This window comes from Nicotiana sylvestris, chromosome 6, assembly GCF_000393655.2.
Source record: "Nicotiana sylvestris chromosome 6, ASM39365v2, whole genome shotgun sequence".
Classification (NCBI taxonomy): Eukaryota; Viridiplantae; Streptophyta; class Magnoliopsida; order Solanales; family Solanaceae; genus Nicotiana; species Nicotiana sylvestris.
Genome location: NC_091062.1, coordinates 85,644,566 through 85,663,426, shown reverse-complemented (window position 1 = coordinate 85,663,426; position 18,861 = coordinate 85,644,566). Strand labels below are relative to the sequence as shown.

The following is an 18,861-nucleotide window of genomic DNA, read 5'->3' as shown; positions in this document are numbered from 1 at the left end:
TAATCCACACATATTCTTATCTTCCCATCATTCTTTGGTACTGGTACTATATTGGCCAACCAGGTGGGGTACTTCGTGACTCGGATGACATTTGCCTTAAATTGCTTGGAGACTTCTTCTTTGATCTTCAAACTTAAGTCCGTTTTGAATTTTCTTGTTTTTTGCTTTACCAGGGGACAAGATGGATCCGTTGGAAACTTATGGGAAACAATATTAGTGCTTAAACCAGGCATGTCGTCATACGACCAAACGAACACATCGACGTATTATCTCAGAAGATCCACATATTTCTCCTTTTCTGATGGTGTCAAATGGACACTAATTCTTGTTTCTTTTATAGACTCTAAATTCCCCAAATTTATAAGCTCTGTTTCATCCAAATTTGGTTTTGACTTATTCTCAAACTGCTCAAGTTCTTTAGTTAATTCTGCAGGCGGTAGATCTTCTTCATATTCTTCAAGATCTTGCTTGTTATTTTGTTCAATTGTTTCATTTCATGTCACATTCACGGTGTAGGCATTTTTATTAATTTGTTTGCTGAAAAATAAAAAAGAAAGAAAATTAATAAAGACAAAAAATTAAATGTAAAACAAAAAAGCATAATCAGATTTTGCATTTAAGCTTCTAAAAGATCGAGGCAAACAACATAAAAATCATAGGCACGATTCAGGCCTCAATTTTGAATCGTGTTGTTTAAAAAGTACTAATACAATCCATCTACCAAGACTCCCGGTGAACCGGAGATGGGGTACAAGTCCAATTGTTCAAAATATCTCCAAGTGCGGCATCCCAAATAGTTGGCGACTCAGTGCAATCCTTCAGAATCACATTGCAGTCGGCAATGAATAGGTTCCTGATTCCTTCAACGAGGTCGTCTTCAGCATCTTCATCTAGTTCATAAATAGTAACTGTCTTGGGGAATGACCGGCTTAGCGGTGGGATAGGCTGTGGCAGGACAATGTCACTTTTCTTCTTGAGACGAGCCTCCGAGACTTCTTTCGGAGTGGGTTCGTACCCTAGGCCAAAGGTGTTGTTCTGCCTTGGTAACTGAATTGGCTCCAATATTCCATGCAACCTTGCTCCAAGTCCTCGACCAGGCTCGAAACCATTCTTCAACATTTCTGATGCCACCATCACGAACACACTTGGCAACTTTATCTCTTTACCTCGAGTAGCAGTCATAATTTCTTCAATTTGGAAAGTGGCTCCATCCAGCCTCTCCACACTTTCAATGACATGGATTGAATTCCCGGAGTAAATGGGATTACTTGCTTCTCCATGAATCACAACTTCCTGGTGATTCCACACAAACTTCACGTTCTGGTGCAAAGTGGAAGGGACTGCACCAGCCATGTGAATCCATGGCCTTCCCAACAACAAATTATAAGTAGCAGATATGTTTGACACTTGAAATTCAATGATAAACTCCATAGGCCCAATTTGTAATGCTAAGTCAATTTCAGCAATAGCGCTCATTTGCGCTCCATCAAAAGCTCTAACATTCACATGACTTTCACGAACTTTTCCAATGTCAATTCCCAAAGCTTTGAGGGTAGTGAAAGGACATATATTGAGTGCAGAACCATTATCGATCAAAACCCTAGAAATAAACTTGTCCCTGCACTTGACAGTGAGATGCAAAGCTTTGTTGTGACTTAGACCTTCAGGTGGCAATTCATCCTCGTGAAAATAAATCTTATGGGCTTCTAGGATTTGGGCTACCATAGTTTCCAAATGTTCACTAGTTGTCTCGACTAGCACATATGCTTCATTGAGTACTTTTACCAATGCATTCCTGTGGCTGTCGAAACTCATCAATAATGACATGAGGGAAATTTGAGCTGGTGTCTTCTTCAGTTGGTCTACAATAGAGTATCCGCTACATTGCATTTTTCTCCAAAACTCTTCTACGCCAGCTTCTGTCACGGACTTCTTCTGGTTGTTGTCCTTACTTGAAGTTCCTCGTGATGCTTCTTTAGGAACATAACACCGACCGGATCTTGTCATACCTGTAGCAGCAGCTTCTACAACTAATTTTGCCTTTCCTTTGTTCCTTACATCAGACTATAGTCCCAAGGAACTGCTTTGGTTTCAAATGAGGGTGTCTGAGCAACTAGAGCCATGATCCTGGGTTTCGGAGGGAGTACTTCCACCTCAATTGGTGCTCGCACTTGCACTGTGATGACATGAGCAATGAAGGCAGATGACATAGCCTTGTTCTCATCTTCAATTGGTACAATTGTTCCTTCCAAATTCCAATCTTCATCAGTAGATATCATGTTAATACTGGTATCATCGTGATTTGGAAGAGGGTTGTTGTTCACATTCGGGGGAGCTCCCTTATGCTGAATGGTTCCTGCTTTGATCAACTCTTCAATCTTATCTTTGAGAGTAAGGCAATTTTGTGTGTCATGTCCAGTCACACCAGAGTGATATGCACAATGCTTGGTCCCATCATACTATCCTGGGAGGGGGTCGGGAACTCTTCCTGGGACTGGTTGGAATACTCCTACGGTTTTCAACCTTTCATACAACTGGGCTAAAGGTTCAGGTAGGGGTGTATAGGTTTTGGCTGGTTTTCTTTCAAAGCTTGGGCGAGGTCTAGGTGTATTTGGGCGGTTTTGTGATTGGTAACAGGGTTGAGATGGATATGTGGGTTGGTAATGTGATGGATTTGGGTATGTGGGTGCTCGGGGTGGATAATAGGTCGGTTAGGCATTATAAACAGGATAGGGAATGGGCGAAGGCTGGTAATAAGGTTGAGGAGTTTGGGTGTATGGGCTATAGTATGAAGGTTGAGGTAACGGGTTTTGGTAGGTTAACATTTGGTTAGGCCTGCGGTCTTGGATGGTCATAATAGTGGATACTTCTTTCTCCGTCTTCTTACTTGCTCCTCCAATAGTTCCTGACTGGATTGCCTTACTCGTTGCTTGTAGTGCTGCCAAGTTTGTAATCTTTCCTGATTTGAGACCTTCCTCTATGATGTCTCCCATCCTAACAACTTCCGAGAATTTCTTCCCCAACATGCTTATCAATCTCTCATAATATGTCGTATCCGTTTGAGATCGAATAAAAGTAGTTGTCATCTCATCCTCTCCCATCGGGGGTTGGACTCTTGCTACTTCTGCCCTCCATCTTTTGGCATACTCTCTAAAGTATTCTGTTGTTTTCTTCTCCAACGTCATCAAATAGAATCTATCTGGGTTGGTCTTGGTGTTAAATCTGAATCTGTCCATGAAATCTTGCTCCATGACACTCCTGTTGCGCCATTTCTGTGGGTCTTGACTTGTGTACCAATCAAGGGCTTCCCCTGTAAGACTCCTTATAAAAAGTTTCATCCTGATAGCTTCATCATTTCCCACTCCAACTAACTTATCACAATACAACATCAAATGAGCTCGTGGGTTTCCTTTTCCATCAAACATGTCAAATTTTGGTACTTTATATCCTGCGGGTAAATCGACATCGGGATGAACACATACATCCTCATACTCTAAACCTTCCATACTCCTAACGGTTTTCAGACTTTTGAATGCTTCCTTTAACTCACGGATATCCTTCGCCATATACTCATCGGTTTTGGCCCTTACTTCTTTTTCTGCTTCCTGATACTGATACACTTCGGAGTGAAGTTGGTGAGGCATAGGGTTAGTAAAAGGTTGTGCTTCCGCTACATATACCGGTGTCACATGCTACATATTAGGAATAGCGACGTGTGCCATCGGTATGTGTTGGATTACATGGTGGTTTTGGGTGCGGGGGTGCTTTGGGCTAGTGGTGGCTGGGAAACATGTGATGTGTTGAAAGTCGATGGGTTGGCTTGTTGTGGGTTAGCATGTGCGTTAGTGGATGCTGGCTTATTGTTGTGAAGTGGAGGGTTTGGTGGAAGGTGTTCCGGGATAGGTGAGTCAAAAGATGGGAAAGGCGGTGGGATAGGTGCATTTGTCCTATCTTAGGGAAGTGGTGTGTTGTGGCTGATAAAAAGATTTGTAAGGTTCCGAAGCCGTTCAATTTCACCTTGAAAGTTAGCCACTTGTTGCGACAATTGGGTGATGTGCTCACCATGAAGGGTAACCTCCCTTCCTTCTGAAGCCTCGGGTTCGTCTCGTTGAACGGTGACAAGTCCCAAGCCTGTCATATTAGATGTGTTTGAACCAGCCATGTCGGTAGCTGCTTGTGCCTTGGATCTCAAGAAGTATGGGTGTTTAGTTAGTTCGCAGTAAACACAAATCAACCTTGGGGAGTAATAAAATAGAAAACCTTTAAAAGGGAAATAAAAGACAATATTAGTAAGTGGTGATTAGATTTAAAAATAAGTATATCATATAACAAACAAATCACGTAATAATACAAACAAGTCAAGCAATGTTAAGCGTGTCCTAGTATGCAAGGGACCTCTTTGTGCCAGAGGTAGGCCTAGAGAAGATTTGAGAGATAAACACACCATTATATATCATTCCATTTCTCCTTAATTAAATACCCTAAAATAAACTTTCATTGATGATTTGAGTCTTAGTACATAAATGAAAAGAGAAATACCAACATTGCCTTAGTCTAAAACGATTCCAATGGCATAGCCTTAATTGAAATAAAAATTACAACATAGTTCTAATCTAATTGATTGAGGATGGTTCTTCATTGCCCCTTAATTGAAATAAAGATTACAACATAGTTCTAATCTAATTGACTGAGGATGGTTCTTCATTGCCTCTTAGCCTCTTCGTTGCTCTTATTGCCTCGTCAATTTTCTGGCGATTCTTCACAAGGTAAACCATGGCTAACTTTCCTCCTTCCTCGAGTCCTTGGCAATAGCATTTTGTGAATTGCTTCTTGAGGTCTCCATCCAAATCTTTGAGTCCTTGCTCCATTTCCACAACTTGTTGTTTCCACATTTCTATTTGTTTCTTCTATATATCCTCTCATTGTCTCAACATTTCAATCTCTTTGTTGTCCTTCTCATACTGCTCCTTGTAGTTTTATTTGGACTCAGACACCCTTCTTTTCAACCAACGGTACTTGATTTCAGCTTCGGCTACCTTATTTTTGATTCGGCCTCCCATATTAATCCCTCTTTTGACAGAACCTTCATGGTTGGCACGTAACCATTCTAAGTAAAAAGTGTCACATCCAGCTTGGTACCTATCTGGTGCAATTATATCCTTGACCATAGCTCTCTTGTTTCTCCTCATCCTGAGAATTTCCTTCGCAAAAGGAATCTTATCATTATCATAGTCAAATCGATAATGATCCATGTTATCAACTTGTTGTATGACTTGCGTTCTTCCGGCTTGTCTCATAACTCGTAATGGAGCATATGGTTGAAGTCCTCGAAGCCCGATGAGAACCAAGTAAGGTAGCATTTTTCCACGAATTACAAAATTCTCAGAAGGATACCAAGAAAACATCCATTGAATCGTGGTGTCGTTCAGCTTGTTAAGTAACTTGCCCCATCCTTTAACACTATTTGGGCGCTTGAATGAAACCACTTGGATCGTGTATGACATGATATGATTAGCACCGTTTTGCTTGTAAAGCTCTTGGCTTCCACTAATCTTTTGGAGATGCTCTATAAACCACAACTGCAGCAACAAATTACATCCCTTAAAATGTTTAAATCCCTTCTTGCAAAGGCCCAAAGCTCGGTATATATCTGCAACAACCATCGACACTATGGTATATGGCTTTCCATCAATGCCATTAAATAATGCATCAGCAACCATGACAAGTCGGTTGTGAATCTCTTGTTTTGCTCCTCGGGGAAATACTAGGAGCCCGAGGAAACAAACCAAAAAAACGAATACCCTCTTTTCACTCCAAGAAGCATGTGAGGAGAACACCTCTCGATGTCGTAGAAAAGCATCTGAACATCCAAAGATGTCGAACAGATAGTCTAGGGGTATCTTGGATTCTTTCAAATGCTCTAGCCCAATTTCTTTCTCAAAACTAAACTTTTCAAGGAACTCTTTTGTTGAGGGATTTTTTGGAATAATCATGCCAGCGCTTTGCCAAGAATGTCTGCCTTTCCATAACAAACTCACATTCTCTATTAATTGAAGCCTCCAATCTCTTCTAACAATGGTGTCATCTCATTTTCCCCAAATCTGAATACGGCTCTTTCTTCATCCCAAAAGGTGACTGATGCTTCAATTATTTCCCTACATGATGTGACTTCTATAAGTAACGGTAGGTGACCCAGCTTCTTTCATACTTTGGACTGTGCATTCTCTCCTAAGTTTCTCCACCATGCCTTTAGTTTGGGAGGGATGTCCAACACCATGCCAATCTTTGGGTAAACAACTTGATTCATGATTTCTTGCATTACAGAAAAGGTTAATCCTACCCGTTTTCCCTTTTTAGGAGTAAATGGTCCACATAATCAGTGTGTTTATCTTTCAAATAATGCACATAAAGGATGAATAGGTGTCACTCGGGGTTATAAACCTGCTTGGAAATTTGGATAAGGCTAACTAATGGACTTAATACACCTAGGGTATTAATCCTCCTAAGGTTGCGTGATGCATGCCCCTAAGAAGGAATTTGGTTTAGCTCTATCCTAGGTCGGCTAAGAGTGGGTTTTCTAGACTGGTCTTTTCCCAAGTAGACAACTTGAGAGTGGAAAGTTGTGACTGTCGATTGCACCGCTGATCGACTTACCCACAAACTTTCCCCTAAAAAGTATTTTTTGAAAAAGTGCACGGCCGCAAACTGCGTAACCGCTAGGTGTGTGCTCAGTGTGAATTTTCCAAAAGTGGAGGAAGTGAAAACGGAATGACAGTTTATAAAAGATAGTAATCACATTTTATAAGGAGTAGCACATTTTCAAATAAGGCAACAAACAAAAACATTCACAAAATACAAAAGCCATTTTTATTAACCTAAGTTTGTTATGGTTTAAAATCTAAATTCCCCAGCAGAGTCGCGAAGCTATTATACCCCATTTTAACACGGGTCAAATTAGAGTATAACATATTAGCGATTTTGAGGTTGAATTAATTCTTAAAAGAGTGGCCACCTAATTAATTCTAAGGTGAATTAGGACACCTATTTTTAAAGCTTAAGTCAAACTCTTTCATATTGTCTTAACATAAAGATTCTAAATAAGGGTTTTAAATATTTTAAAAGGAAGGTTTTAAAACACCTTTTAAAATCCGTTAATAACGATTAACCGGCCGAACTTAGGTTAATAAGTATTAAATAATTTATCGAAAACATTTAAGGTATTACAAGACAATAACTTATAATTGAGTAGTTTAAACTTGAAAATATTATTAAGTAAAAAAACAAAAGAAGTTAAAAGCTAATTAATATGCGCATATATAAATTTGGAAGCAAACGATCATTTTTTTTAAAAACCTGTCACTAACCGCAATAAAAAGAAAACTATTTTTGTTTGTCATCAAACTTTATTAAGGTCAAGAAGTTGTTGAAATTATTTATTTAAAGAAAAAAAAAAAGAAATCTGCAAAATTCAATTCAAAAGCCATGTTGTCAAGCACAAGAACGTTTCATTGCCTTCTTTATGTCTCTAGAGAATGGACCAATATTCCAAGTGATTGAATTCTTAGAAGTTTTTTGATTAGTAAGATATTTGGCCAGAATAACGGTTATAAATTTACACGATAAAATTAATCATCAATAATAAAACAAACTCCACAGAAAACCAAATCACATAAACTAACGAAATTTAGACAAAGTAAGTAAAGAATAATGAAAGCCGCCATAGGCGACCCCAAGCAAATTTGCTTGTTTTCTTCTTGTCCAATGCGATTAAAGAAGATAGTTTGTGATAACTCTATGTGGGTAGGAAGAGTCTTGCGTTAAGACTCCAGGTCACTCTGAAGTGTACATGCAAAGAAAAAATAGAGAATAAAGATTAGTAAAAATAGTCTTAAACATATAGTGTTCGAAATGAGTAGAATAATCACAGAAAATCTTTTGTAAAACCCAAATTAGCTTTCATATTGTCAAAACCCTTTTAGGCTTGCAGGTTTTTTTTATATCAGACAATAGAATTCCAAACAAAACTTTTAGCATCAAGCCTTAGAGAAAAGGTTTTCAACAGTAAGTTCCTACATAAACCTATATAAATATTTATATCCAGGTGATTAAACTGACATAGGTTAGAGTTTTAGAATATACTTCTGGTAAACAATAAACTATTAGACAAGTTATACAACAAAATAGCTGAAGGTTTTCTTTCTAACTTAAACTAACACTACCTCAAATAAGACAAATGCTTAACAAGACTTAATGCTATTCTACCACATAAACCAGTCATTTGACAAGATCATAAACCACATGTAATCATAACATAATATCATATGAAGCTACAGTTTGTCTATTAGCATGGATTCTAACAGATACTTTAATAGTCTATATGAATATCTTATGCATGTACACATATATTTCAAATTGATACTACCCTTTTCTTGAAAATATGATTTCTCAAAATGTACGCAAAATCAATCTATGGTTAAAATAAGGTTTTTTTTTAGGAAATAGTTTTTAATCACGAACTAAAATGAGATATTTTTTATATACACACAGTAGATGAACATGGCTTCCATCTAAAGGTTCAAACTTGTAATGAATCCTAACAGCTAGAGAGCATGTTGCCTTTTCACATATCTATGCAAGGCAATAGGTTACTATAGTCATGATTCTGGTAGAATTTAAGGCATGAATCTCTGCTGCATAAGAACTAAAAAATAGAAAGAAAAAAAACACGATAAAACTTCTACAACATTTATAAATGATAAAACACATGGTAACTTTTAACACAAAAAACAACTAGCATTTTTATGGAACATTATCAGTCATAATGCAAATACCTCACGCCCAGAAACTAATTTCCTTAAAGACATAATGTCTACACACAAATAAACTCTAAATCATGATTTCTAATATGTTACTTAAAGTAATAAATACAGAATAGCAGGTTTAGATCTAACTTTTATTGGAACAGTGACCCTGGTGCTCTTAAGGCTTCGGATCTACTCCTCTTTTAATGATATTGAATCGGACAGAGATTGATAGGGATTAAACTAGTTATTGAGATTAAGTTTTAACGTGAACCTTTTTTAATTCCTAATTAGTATGAAAATAGCGGCATCTTATGAATATGCTTCATGTGTGAACCAAACAAATTTCTGTATACATGATTTACACAAAGAAAGTAATTGAACCATGAACTTCTATAACAGAACAAAAGGGGACTAGCACATGATTCTACTGGATAAGAAAACAACGACTTTATACTTAATAAAAATAAAGAGAGACTAAAACTTAGAAGGAAAAACTGACCTTTTGCGGTACAGGAACTGAGGTCGCGCCAAGGTCTACTATCTCCGGCCTCTACTCTGCAACCTCGAACGATCATCAAATTCCAAAACGATTACGCCGCGGCCTCTAGTTCGGTTAAACGAGACCAGTAGGGGGTGACCATAATGAGCCCTTAAAGCGTGGCTCCAATGAGTAAGAAATCAGAGAAGGAGGCTCGGAGAAGAATGTAAAAAAGGTTGTGGGTTCAAAAGTTGCTGAAAATCTCCACCAAGTTTGGTATTTATTGGAGATGGATTAGGGCTCTCTAGGGTTAGTTGGGCGGGATTCTTGATTTTTGATTTTTCATTCAAAATGAACGTTTTAAATTTGATCGTTGATCTTTCTTGGACGGACTTTGCAGATGTTGCTCCCAAACGCACACGCAAGTATACATGGTCAACAAGTAATATAATGATAAGTTGAGTGTCGAACCCACAGAGACTTGTATAAACTACTCACTAAATCACTAAAATTGTTATTCAATCCAGCTAAACCAAAGTCCAGTAATATGATTATATTATACTATGATTCTAAATAATAACTAAATTATCAAGTAACGAGTTGATTGTTGTGTATTCAGTAGAGACAAGTATTCCAGGGTTGTGATCGATTCACCATTCGTATTGTGTTCTAATTAACTCTCCCTTTCATATAATTCACTCATGGTTGCTAATTAATCTATAAATGCTCTCATAGCCTTCTCCCGAAGTACTACTCACCTATTCTCAATAGATTAATACATATATTCCTATAAAATCAATCTATTAAGAACGCATTAAGATTACGATATTTAATTAAGCACGGTGACTAGGTATATTCCTATTCTAACCACACATCCGCTTCCCCTAAGGGTTAAGATCGTGCTCTCTTCAATTCTTCTCCAATCTAAACATGGCTTTCCCAAGCATAGCATAGATAGTAAATAGAACCTAATTGTTGGCCAGACAATTAAGCAATTAATCACAGAATAGAAGAAACAACCATATATTGGTGAATTATAATCAAGGTCAAGTTAATATCAAACAACAATATTCATGGCTAAATCACAACCCCAGAACAATGGGTTTTTAGCCACTCATGATGTAATCAAAACAATTGCATAAGTGTTGAATCAATTGGAAATTCTAGAAAAAGATGAATAAAACTGAGAATTCTCCTCTTCCTCACGATCCCGTGTATATCTTCCTCCAAAGTGGCGTCTCCCCCTTCAAAAAATAGGTTTTCTCCTGCTTTTATACGTGTTGGGTAGGTCTAGGGCCGAAATAACCTTGTCCCGGGCGAATTTGGAGAATATTCACATCACTGGCGTCCATCCCGGCGCCCACCAGGGCGATGCCCAATTTGCCAACACTGTTTTCAGCGCCACAGGTTGCGCCAGGTGTTGCCTGTGGCGCCCAAATGGCATTTTTCCCGGTTTTGTTCCTTTTAGCTCAAATTTTACGTGTTTCGCCCCCAATTGCTCCCGAATCATTCCTACAAGTAGAAACACTTCAAATTAATATAAATCATAGCATTTAACATCCCAAATTTACGAAACAAACGTAAAATATGAGGCGATATACATAGAAATATATATATGCTTTAAGCTAAACATCAACACCCTACACTTCGACTCTTGCTCGTCCTCGAGCAATGGGACAATCTACTACCCTTCAACTACGTACAAGTATCAATTATAGAGGAGCACCTTAAATTTTAACCACACACTATACCCTTGACTATGATCAATACCGGCATACAAGCATGAATGCACAAAAATTCACATTCTTCCCGTTTAAGCATGCCCAAGTATAACCCTTCAATTCAATCAATTCCAACAGCCTATTTGTCACCACCCAACCTCAAAAGTCGACTTGCAACCACTAAGCACCCTCAATTCATGCACTTACCCAACAAGAAAGTTTACAATATTACCAATCATTCATGAGATCATGTGCCCTCACCAACAAACAAAAAGAGTGAATATAAATTGGTCCACACATTCAAATATGCTTTTGAATGTAGATTAAGGACATCACACAATTGAACAAAATTCGCTCACTCTCACAAAGAGTCCATATGCATCCCGTGGTCGTACCATAAGCTTGCCCATAGTGTATATCTCTACTAATTTAAGCTAGCCAAATCTAGGATCAATTTGGACTTTAAGGTTGTAATGTAGGCTAAGGGACGGGTATGATATATTTAGAAACAGTGGCTAACCCTCCTAAGCACTTTAATACACTACATTTACAATTCAAGCACATATTCTTCTCAAACAATTTACTTGCCACACACCATATGCAACATAGCCCTCTTTTCAATTAAGCACTTCTATAATTCCACTAGCACAAATCAATAAGAATTGGAGGCGTATGTGTTTTTCTACATTATTTGAACTCTCATTTTTTCTTTCTTTTTTTTTTCTTTTCACACACTCCATACATTAAGGTTCATTAGCTAGTGTCTTTTGATTTCAACTTTAGTGCACCAACAGGCCCTTCCATGGTTCCACTCAAAAGCTACTCTCCAATCTCTAACCTTACTTCTTTTAGCGACTAAGTGCCTTAGGAGGTAAAGGTTCAATTAATATCCAATTAAGAACAAAATAGGGGTATGGCTTGTAATGTGGGTGCCAAAAGAAAGATCTATAGTCTCAAAGGGCTAGCAACGGAAAATTTTACTTTTATGTGACAAGCACATCCATGATCAAGCAAGAAAATGCCTACGTCATCTCCTAGATTAGCACAACTTACAATTTCGCTTCAATTAACACACGGCAAGTTCTAGACTACACAAGATAGCACAGAAAATCACAAATCCTCACACACACATTGCACATGACTCAATCAAGACGGTTCTGTTCAACTCTCAAGTCAAGCAAGCACACATAATTGAGAAATTTAAGCAATATTACATTATGTGGCATACGAGTCAAACAACTGAAAAAAAGTGCGTCACCAAATAGGCTATTTACTTTACTTAGGCTTCACAATTCAAATCAAATACACGAAAAAACAGAATGTATGTCATAGCCTAATGTGCCAGCATCAACCATGTCAATGAATATCTCAGAGCGACTCAGTTTCTTCCTAAACTACTCCTAAAAAAAAAGTACCCGATTCGAGCTACACCCTTGGAAAAGAACCGGCGCCCAAAGAAAAACCAAGGGATACTACCTAACTATCCTAAAAAACAAAAAATCTTTTTGGTGTTTTTAATCGGACTTTATCCCTTAAGAACTTGTCCAAAAGATACATCGTCGGGAAAAATCTGAACTTTTTCTAATTCTAATTTTTTTTTCAATTTTTGTTTTTATTTTTTTTTTATTTTTTAACCTAGACTATGTCTACGAGTTCTAAAAGAAAAACTAAATAAAAAAATAGTTTTATACAATTACACTTCAGAAAGTAGTTTCCCTACCCCACACGTATATTATGCATAGTCCTCGATACATGATCATAGAGAAAAATATTAAAACAAGGGCGAGAAATACTCCCTGAGACCCTCATCGGGCCTAGCTCGGACATGATCCTCAATATTAAAGGTCGGGACAACCCCACACTTAAGCTCAAACATGCTCCTCAACTTCAACTTTGGGTACTCAGACTTCCCCTACTCTGCAAAATAAAAACAACACAAAAACTTGACACTAAAAAAATAATCAATACATAAAAGATATACAGGTTGAGTTGCCTCCCAACAAGCGCCTTATTTGTAGTCGTGGCACGACTCTGCTACTCTGCTCAGGCTGGGCACTCTCTCTTCTTCTTTCTCCCATGAAGTCTAGCCTTTTTGCATGCTCTCAGAAGGTCTCCTCTTTCATCTCTGGCTCTTTTCTCAATCATCTTTACACGCTCAGCTGGAAACACCACCTCCTTTAACTCAGTTGTCCCATCTGGAACACTATAATTCATATGATGACTCTGCTCTATTCCCTTCGATTCGACCACAGTAATCATGCACAAGTCCTCATAATGCTTAGGGAGCTTAAGTGCCTTGTACACATTAAAAGTGACCTCCTCATCGTCAACTCTCATTTTTAACTTCCATGCCCTCACATCAATAATTGCTCCACTAGTAGCTAAGAATGGTTTCCCCAAAATAATGGGCACTTCATCATCTGCCTCGTAATCAAGAACAATAAAATCAGCAGGAAGAATAAACTTTTCCACTCGAATTACCACATCCTCAATAATTCCTTCTGGCATGACTAGTGACCTATCTGCTAACTGTAAAGTGATTGTAGTAGGTCTAAGCACCCCCAATCCGAGTTGTTTGAACAAAGAGGATGGCATCAAATTTATACTAGCCCCTAAATCACATAGTGCTCTACCAACTTCTTGTTTTCCAAGAGACAAAGAAATTATGAAACTCCCAGGATCCTTCAACTTAGGAGGAAGTTTACTCTAAACTCTAGCACTGCACTCTTCAGTAAGTGCAACTGTTTCGAACTCTGCATGTCTTCGTTTGTTTGCCACAATATCTCTGAGATACCTTGCATACTTAGGCACTTCTTGCAAAATTTCCACCAAAGGCAAATTCACACTCACTTGGCTCAAAATATCTAGGAATTTCTTGTACTTAGCATCATCTTTTTGCTTCTGCAGTCTTTGTGGAAACAGAGGTGGTGGCCTAGTCTCAATTACTAGCTCAGGTCCTTTATCATTTTTCTCATTCCCCTCAACTGGCTTGGGAACTAATTCTCCTTCGGGATGAGCTATATTCTTCTTTTTCTTTGGAACTTCTTCTAATGCTCTTCCATTTCTCAAGGTAACCGCATTGACTTAAGCTTTAGGATTGGGCTCAGTATCACTAGGAAGATCCCCTATTGGTCTGGTATTTTGGGCTCTGGCAAGTTGGCCCACGTGGTGCTCCAAATTTCTCAGTGTTGTGGCTTGAGCCTGCTGATCAGCCATTATTTTCTGATTGAAAGTTTGTTGATCTGCTATTAATTTCTGATTGAAATTTTGTTGATCTGCTATTAATTTTTGATTTAGGGCTTGCTGGTCGGCCATCAATTTCTTCATCATCTCCTCAAGGCTAGCTTGTTGTTCAGCCTGAGGTGGTCTGGATTATTGTTGAGGTGCTTGAGGCCGGTATTGATTCTGATTGCCTTGATTTCCACCCCAAGAGAAGTTTGGGTGATTCCTCTAATTGGGATTGTAAGTTTCCCCATACTGATTTGTTTGGCCTCGATTTGCATTACCCACAAAATATACAGATTCTAGATTTGCTGGGCATAGATTGCTCATGTGACCTTCTCCACATACTTCACAAAATATTTGAACTTGTTGCACTGGCTAGGCTTGTTGCTTGTTAATGATCATGATCATCTGATTGACTTGGTTGGTCAGCGTAGAGACCTATGCTGACAATGCTGAGACAACATCTAATTCAAGAACCCCTGGTGATTTTTGTACCATGTTCCTACCCATATCTCCTTGAAAATTCGGATTGCTTTTGGAAAATTTGTTCAATAACGCATAAATTTCATCAAAGCTTTTCTCCAATATTTAACCTCCAACTGCAGCATCGACTACAATTTTTGTTTGGGGATGGAGCTCTTCTATGAAGGTGTGAACTAACACTTCATTCATCTGATTGTGATGAGGACAGTCTCTGAGTAGCCCCTTGAACCTTTCCCAAGCTGAGTATAAAAATTCTCCTGCTTTCTGTTTGAAGGCAACTATCTCACTTTTGATCTTTGTAGTTTTGCCTGAAGGGAAGAACCTTGCCAGAAATTTTCTTGCCAAATCATTCCATGATGTAATGGAATTAGCTGGTTCTACCTTTAGCCATCGCTTAGCTTCGCCCAACAGAGAGAATGGAAAAAGTGTGAGCCTCACATAATCTGGAGTGACCCCGTTAGTGATATAAGTATCACTAATCTCCAAGAAGTTCAGAATATGCTATTGTGGATCCTCGTTTGGAAGACCCATAAATTGCCCGTTTGCATGAAGTAGCTGGATCATGCTCTGTTTCAGCTCAAAGTGCCCAGTGATTCTAGGATTCACTATGCTGGAGGTAACATTAGCAATATTGGGCATTGCTACCTCCTGAACAGCCATATGTTACTCCTCTGCCATGTTCACAGGAAATTGAATGAGTGCTTGAATATTGTTTGTATCCCTTGCTTCCCTCAACCTCCTGTGAAATGTTTTCTCAGGTTCGGGGTCAAAGCCGTTGAGTCTGTCCTGGCTTCTGACCTTACGCACTCAATCAAAGTTTCTGAGATTAGAGCAACAATCGAGTAACGTTAGACTAGACAAAATAAACAATTAAAGCAAAAACTAGAAAGTAGTTTATATTCAAGTCCCCGGCAACGGCGCCAAAAACTTGTTACTCCCAAACGCACACGTAAATATACGTGGTCGATAAGTAATATAATGATAAGTTGAGTGTCGAACCCACAGAGACTTGTATAAACTACTCACTAAATCACTAAAATTGTTATTCAATCCAGCTAAAATCAAAGTCCAGTAATATGATTATATTATACTACGATTCTAAATAATAACTAAATTATCAAGTAACGAGTTGATTGTTGTGTATTCAGTAGAGACAAGTATTCTAAGGTTTTGATCGATTCACCATTCGTATTGTGTTCTAATTAACTCTCCCTTTCATATAATTCACTCATGATTGCTAATTAATCGATAAATGCTCTCATAGCCTTCTCCCGAAGTACTACTCACCTATTCTCAATAGATTAATGCCTATATTCCTATGAAATCAATCTATTAAGAATGCATTAAGATTACGATATTTAATTAAGCACGGTGACTAGGTATATTCCTATCCTAACCACAAATCCGCTCCCCCTAAGGGTTAAAATCGTGCTCTCTTCAATTCTTCTCTAATCTAAACACGACTTTCCCAAGCATAGCATAGATAGTAAATAGAACCTAACTGCTGGCCAAACAATTAAGCAATTAATCACAGAATAGAAGAAACAACCATATATTGGTGAATTATAATCAATGTCAAGCTAATATCAAACAACAATATTCATGGCTAAATCACAACCCCAGAACAATGGGTGTTTAGCCACTCATGATGTAATCAAAACAATTGCATACGTGTTGAATCAATTGGAAATACTTGAAAAAGATGAAGAAAACTGAGAATTCTCCGCTTCCTCACGATCCCGTGTGTATCTTCCTCCAAAGTGGCATCTCCCCCTTCAAAAAATAGGTTTTCTCTTGCTTTTATACGTGTTGGGTAGGTCTAGGGCCGAAATAACCTTGCCCCGGGCGAATTTGGAGAAGATTCACGTCACTGGCATCCAGCCCGGCGCCCACCAGGGCACTGCCCAATTTACCAACACTGTTTTCAGCGCCACAGGTGGCGCCAGGCGCTGCTTGTGGCGCCCAAATGGCATTTTTCCCGGTTTTGTTAAATCTTGCGTGTTTCGCCCCCAATTGCTCCTGAATCATTCCTACAAGTAGAAATACTTCAAATTAATATAAACATAGCATTTAACATCCCAAATTCATGAAACAAAAGTAAATTATGAGGCTATATATATAGAAATATATATGTTTTAAGCTAAACATCAGCAGACATCACGTGATTTGGTCAAAAAGGCGTGATTTGTTTCAGTCCTTACCCGAATTGGCGAGGCTGTGGTCTGCTTCAATTTGATTTCGAAGTTGTCAAGCACAAACAAAAAAGAGGAAAAGGAATATCCTTTGGAATATTTAGATACATAATGAGAGTAGAGAGACCTTTTTGCACAAAAATGGTGCGTCATTCCTCTACTTGAAAGATATAAGAGCCTGGAAGTTTTCTGAAAATGGAGAAGGGAGTGGGGCGTCTGTTTTGAGGGAGATAGAGAGAGGTTAGGAGATTTAGGTTATGGAAAAGCTGGGCTGTTGGATCTGTTATTGGGCTATTGAGAAGTGATGGGCTGCTGAAAGGTGGTGATGTAAAGGCTTTGCTTGGGCCGAAAACCATGGCATTTTCCTTCTTCCAATTAATTTAATTTTGCTCTCATATCTTAATAACTTGGACTCTATAAAAATTTCATAAATAAATAATAATAATAAGTAAATATAACATATTTGTAGCAGTAAAACTAATATATCATATCTTTTAAAAATAAAATTACGTTGAGTAATAAACTTATCCAAATATGAAATTCTTTCTCCCCACAAAATGGAACTTTCCCCTCCCTTTGGCCAAATATCACTCCTAATTAATTGTTGAATCTCTCCCAAAATTCATGATTATTTTCAATAACTTTCTTCCTTTAAGGGAATTCGAAGACTTAAAGAAGTGGTAGAGGTGTATGGATTAAAATTAAAATCACGTATTTGCAAACAACTTGAAAATAGTCCATCGTGCTAATTACACAAACTGATTGGCACGATTTGATTGAAATTTATATCCACTATAAATTATTCTTGATACTTCAAAATCTTTTAACTATGACCATTTTAAAATTGCAACCATAAAAAAAATAAACATGTCTTTCAAAAACTCTACGAAACTCTAAAAAAATATGTGTATAGTACTATATATGTTGTGTTATATAATGTGTATTTTATGTACATCACATATATATTTATATATTAAACTAATATATATATAATGTGTATAAAACTAAGGTATATGCATATAATAATAATAATAATAATAATAATAATAATAATAATAATAATAATAATTGACTAATCACTTCAATAACTATAACAACAATAGTAATAAAAGGTAACAAATAATTAAGATAGGGCATGAAATTATTAATGACTAGGGAGCACTAGAAAATTAATCAGGAGAAAGGTAGGACAAAATTGGGTATCAACAACGCTGCGGCACGCAGCCCAATCCAATATATATATTGTTGCGGCATGCAGCCCGATCCATATAAGTATTGCTGCGGCGTGCAGCCCGATCCATAATATATACATATAATATTACTGCGGCATGCAGCCCGATCCATAATATATATAATCCTCACCATTTGGTCCTCAACCTCTCTCAGTCATTAACCTCACAGTCACTCGGGCATAACAGTAGAAATCAGGGAACTCAGTCCGAAAAGTTCTCACATTTTAAGAAGTAGAGTGATAAAACCAGTTTTAAACAATAAACAGGTAAAACATGACTGAGAATCTGCTTTTAAACAAATAGAGTGAGGAAAAACAGTAAAAATGCCCCTAAGGGTCTCAACATTTCGGCACAAGGCCCCAAACATGGAATACAACCCATAATACAGTATAAATTTCTAAAATACGGGATATTATAAGACTTAAAATCAAGTACGCAGCTTAATAGCCGCTACGGGACGGACCAAGCCACAATCCCTACCAGTGCACGCGACACACGCTCGTCACCTAACATGTGGGTCACCTCATTTATCAAAATGATACAAAATACCGGAGTTTTGTATCCTCAGTTCTAGATTTACAATGGTTACCTCAAACCGGATAAATTACTACTCTACGACGCCTTTGCCTCTCCCCTCGGCCTCAACCTGCGCCGAATCTACCCAAAATCAGAATCATAACATTAGAATATGCTAAAGGGACGAAGCCCATGCGAAATTAATCAAAT

At 37.9% G+C, this 18,861-nt stretch overlaps 1 protein-coding gene and 1 non-coding gene across 2 annotated transcripts; one reads left to right on the top strand and one right to left on the bottom strand.

The window, feature by feature from the left end:
- Positions 1-266: 266 nt before the first annotated feature.
- Positions 267-3,566, bottom strand: LOC138870882 (uncharacterized). The gene is made up of 4 exons (XM_070148722.1): positions 2,888-3,566; positions 2,148-2,383; positions 739-2,064; positions 267-467 (listed from the first exon to the last, which is right to left on the bottom strand). Exons 1-4 carry the CDS (start codon positions 3,564-3,566, stop codon positions 267-269), a joined length of 2,442 nt encoding a protein of 813 aa, XP_070004823.1.
- An 11,337-nt stretch (positions 3,567-14,903) lies between these two features.
- Positions 14,904-15,008, top strand: LOC138872217 (small nucleolar RNA R71). The gene has a single exon (XR_011400686.1). It is a non-coding gene; the product is annotated as a small nucleolar RNA R71 (small nucleolar RNA).
- Positions 15,009-18,861: the final 3,853 nt, after the last annotated feature.

Excerpts from the sequence above, each read along its gene's own strand:
- LOC138870882 (XM_070148722.1), bottom strand. The coding sequence starts at position 3,566 with ATGGCGAAGGATATCCGTGAGTTAAAGGAAGCATTCAAAAGTCTGAAA. Across the intron at positions 2,384-2,887 it reads AGGAACTATTGGAGGAGCAA|ATAAGATTGAAGAGTTGATC; the intron begins GTAAGAAGACGG and ends TTACTCTCAAAG. Across the intron at positions 468-738 it reads GGACTTGTACCCCATCTCCG|CAAGATCTTGAAGAATATGA; the intron begins GTTCACCGGGAG and ends CAAAATAACAAG.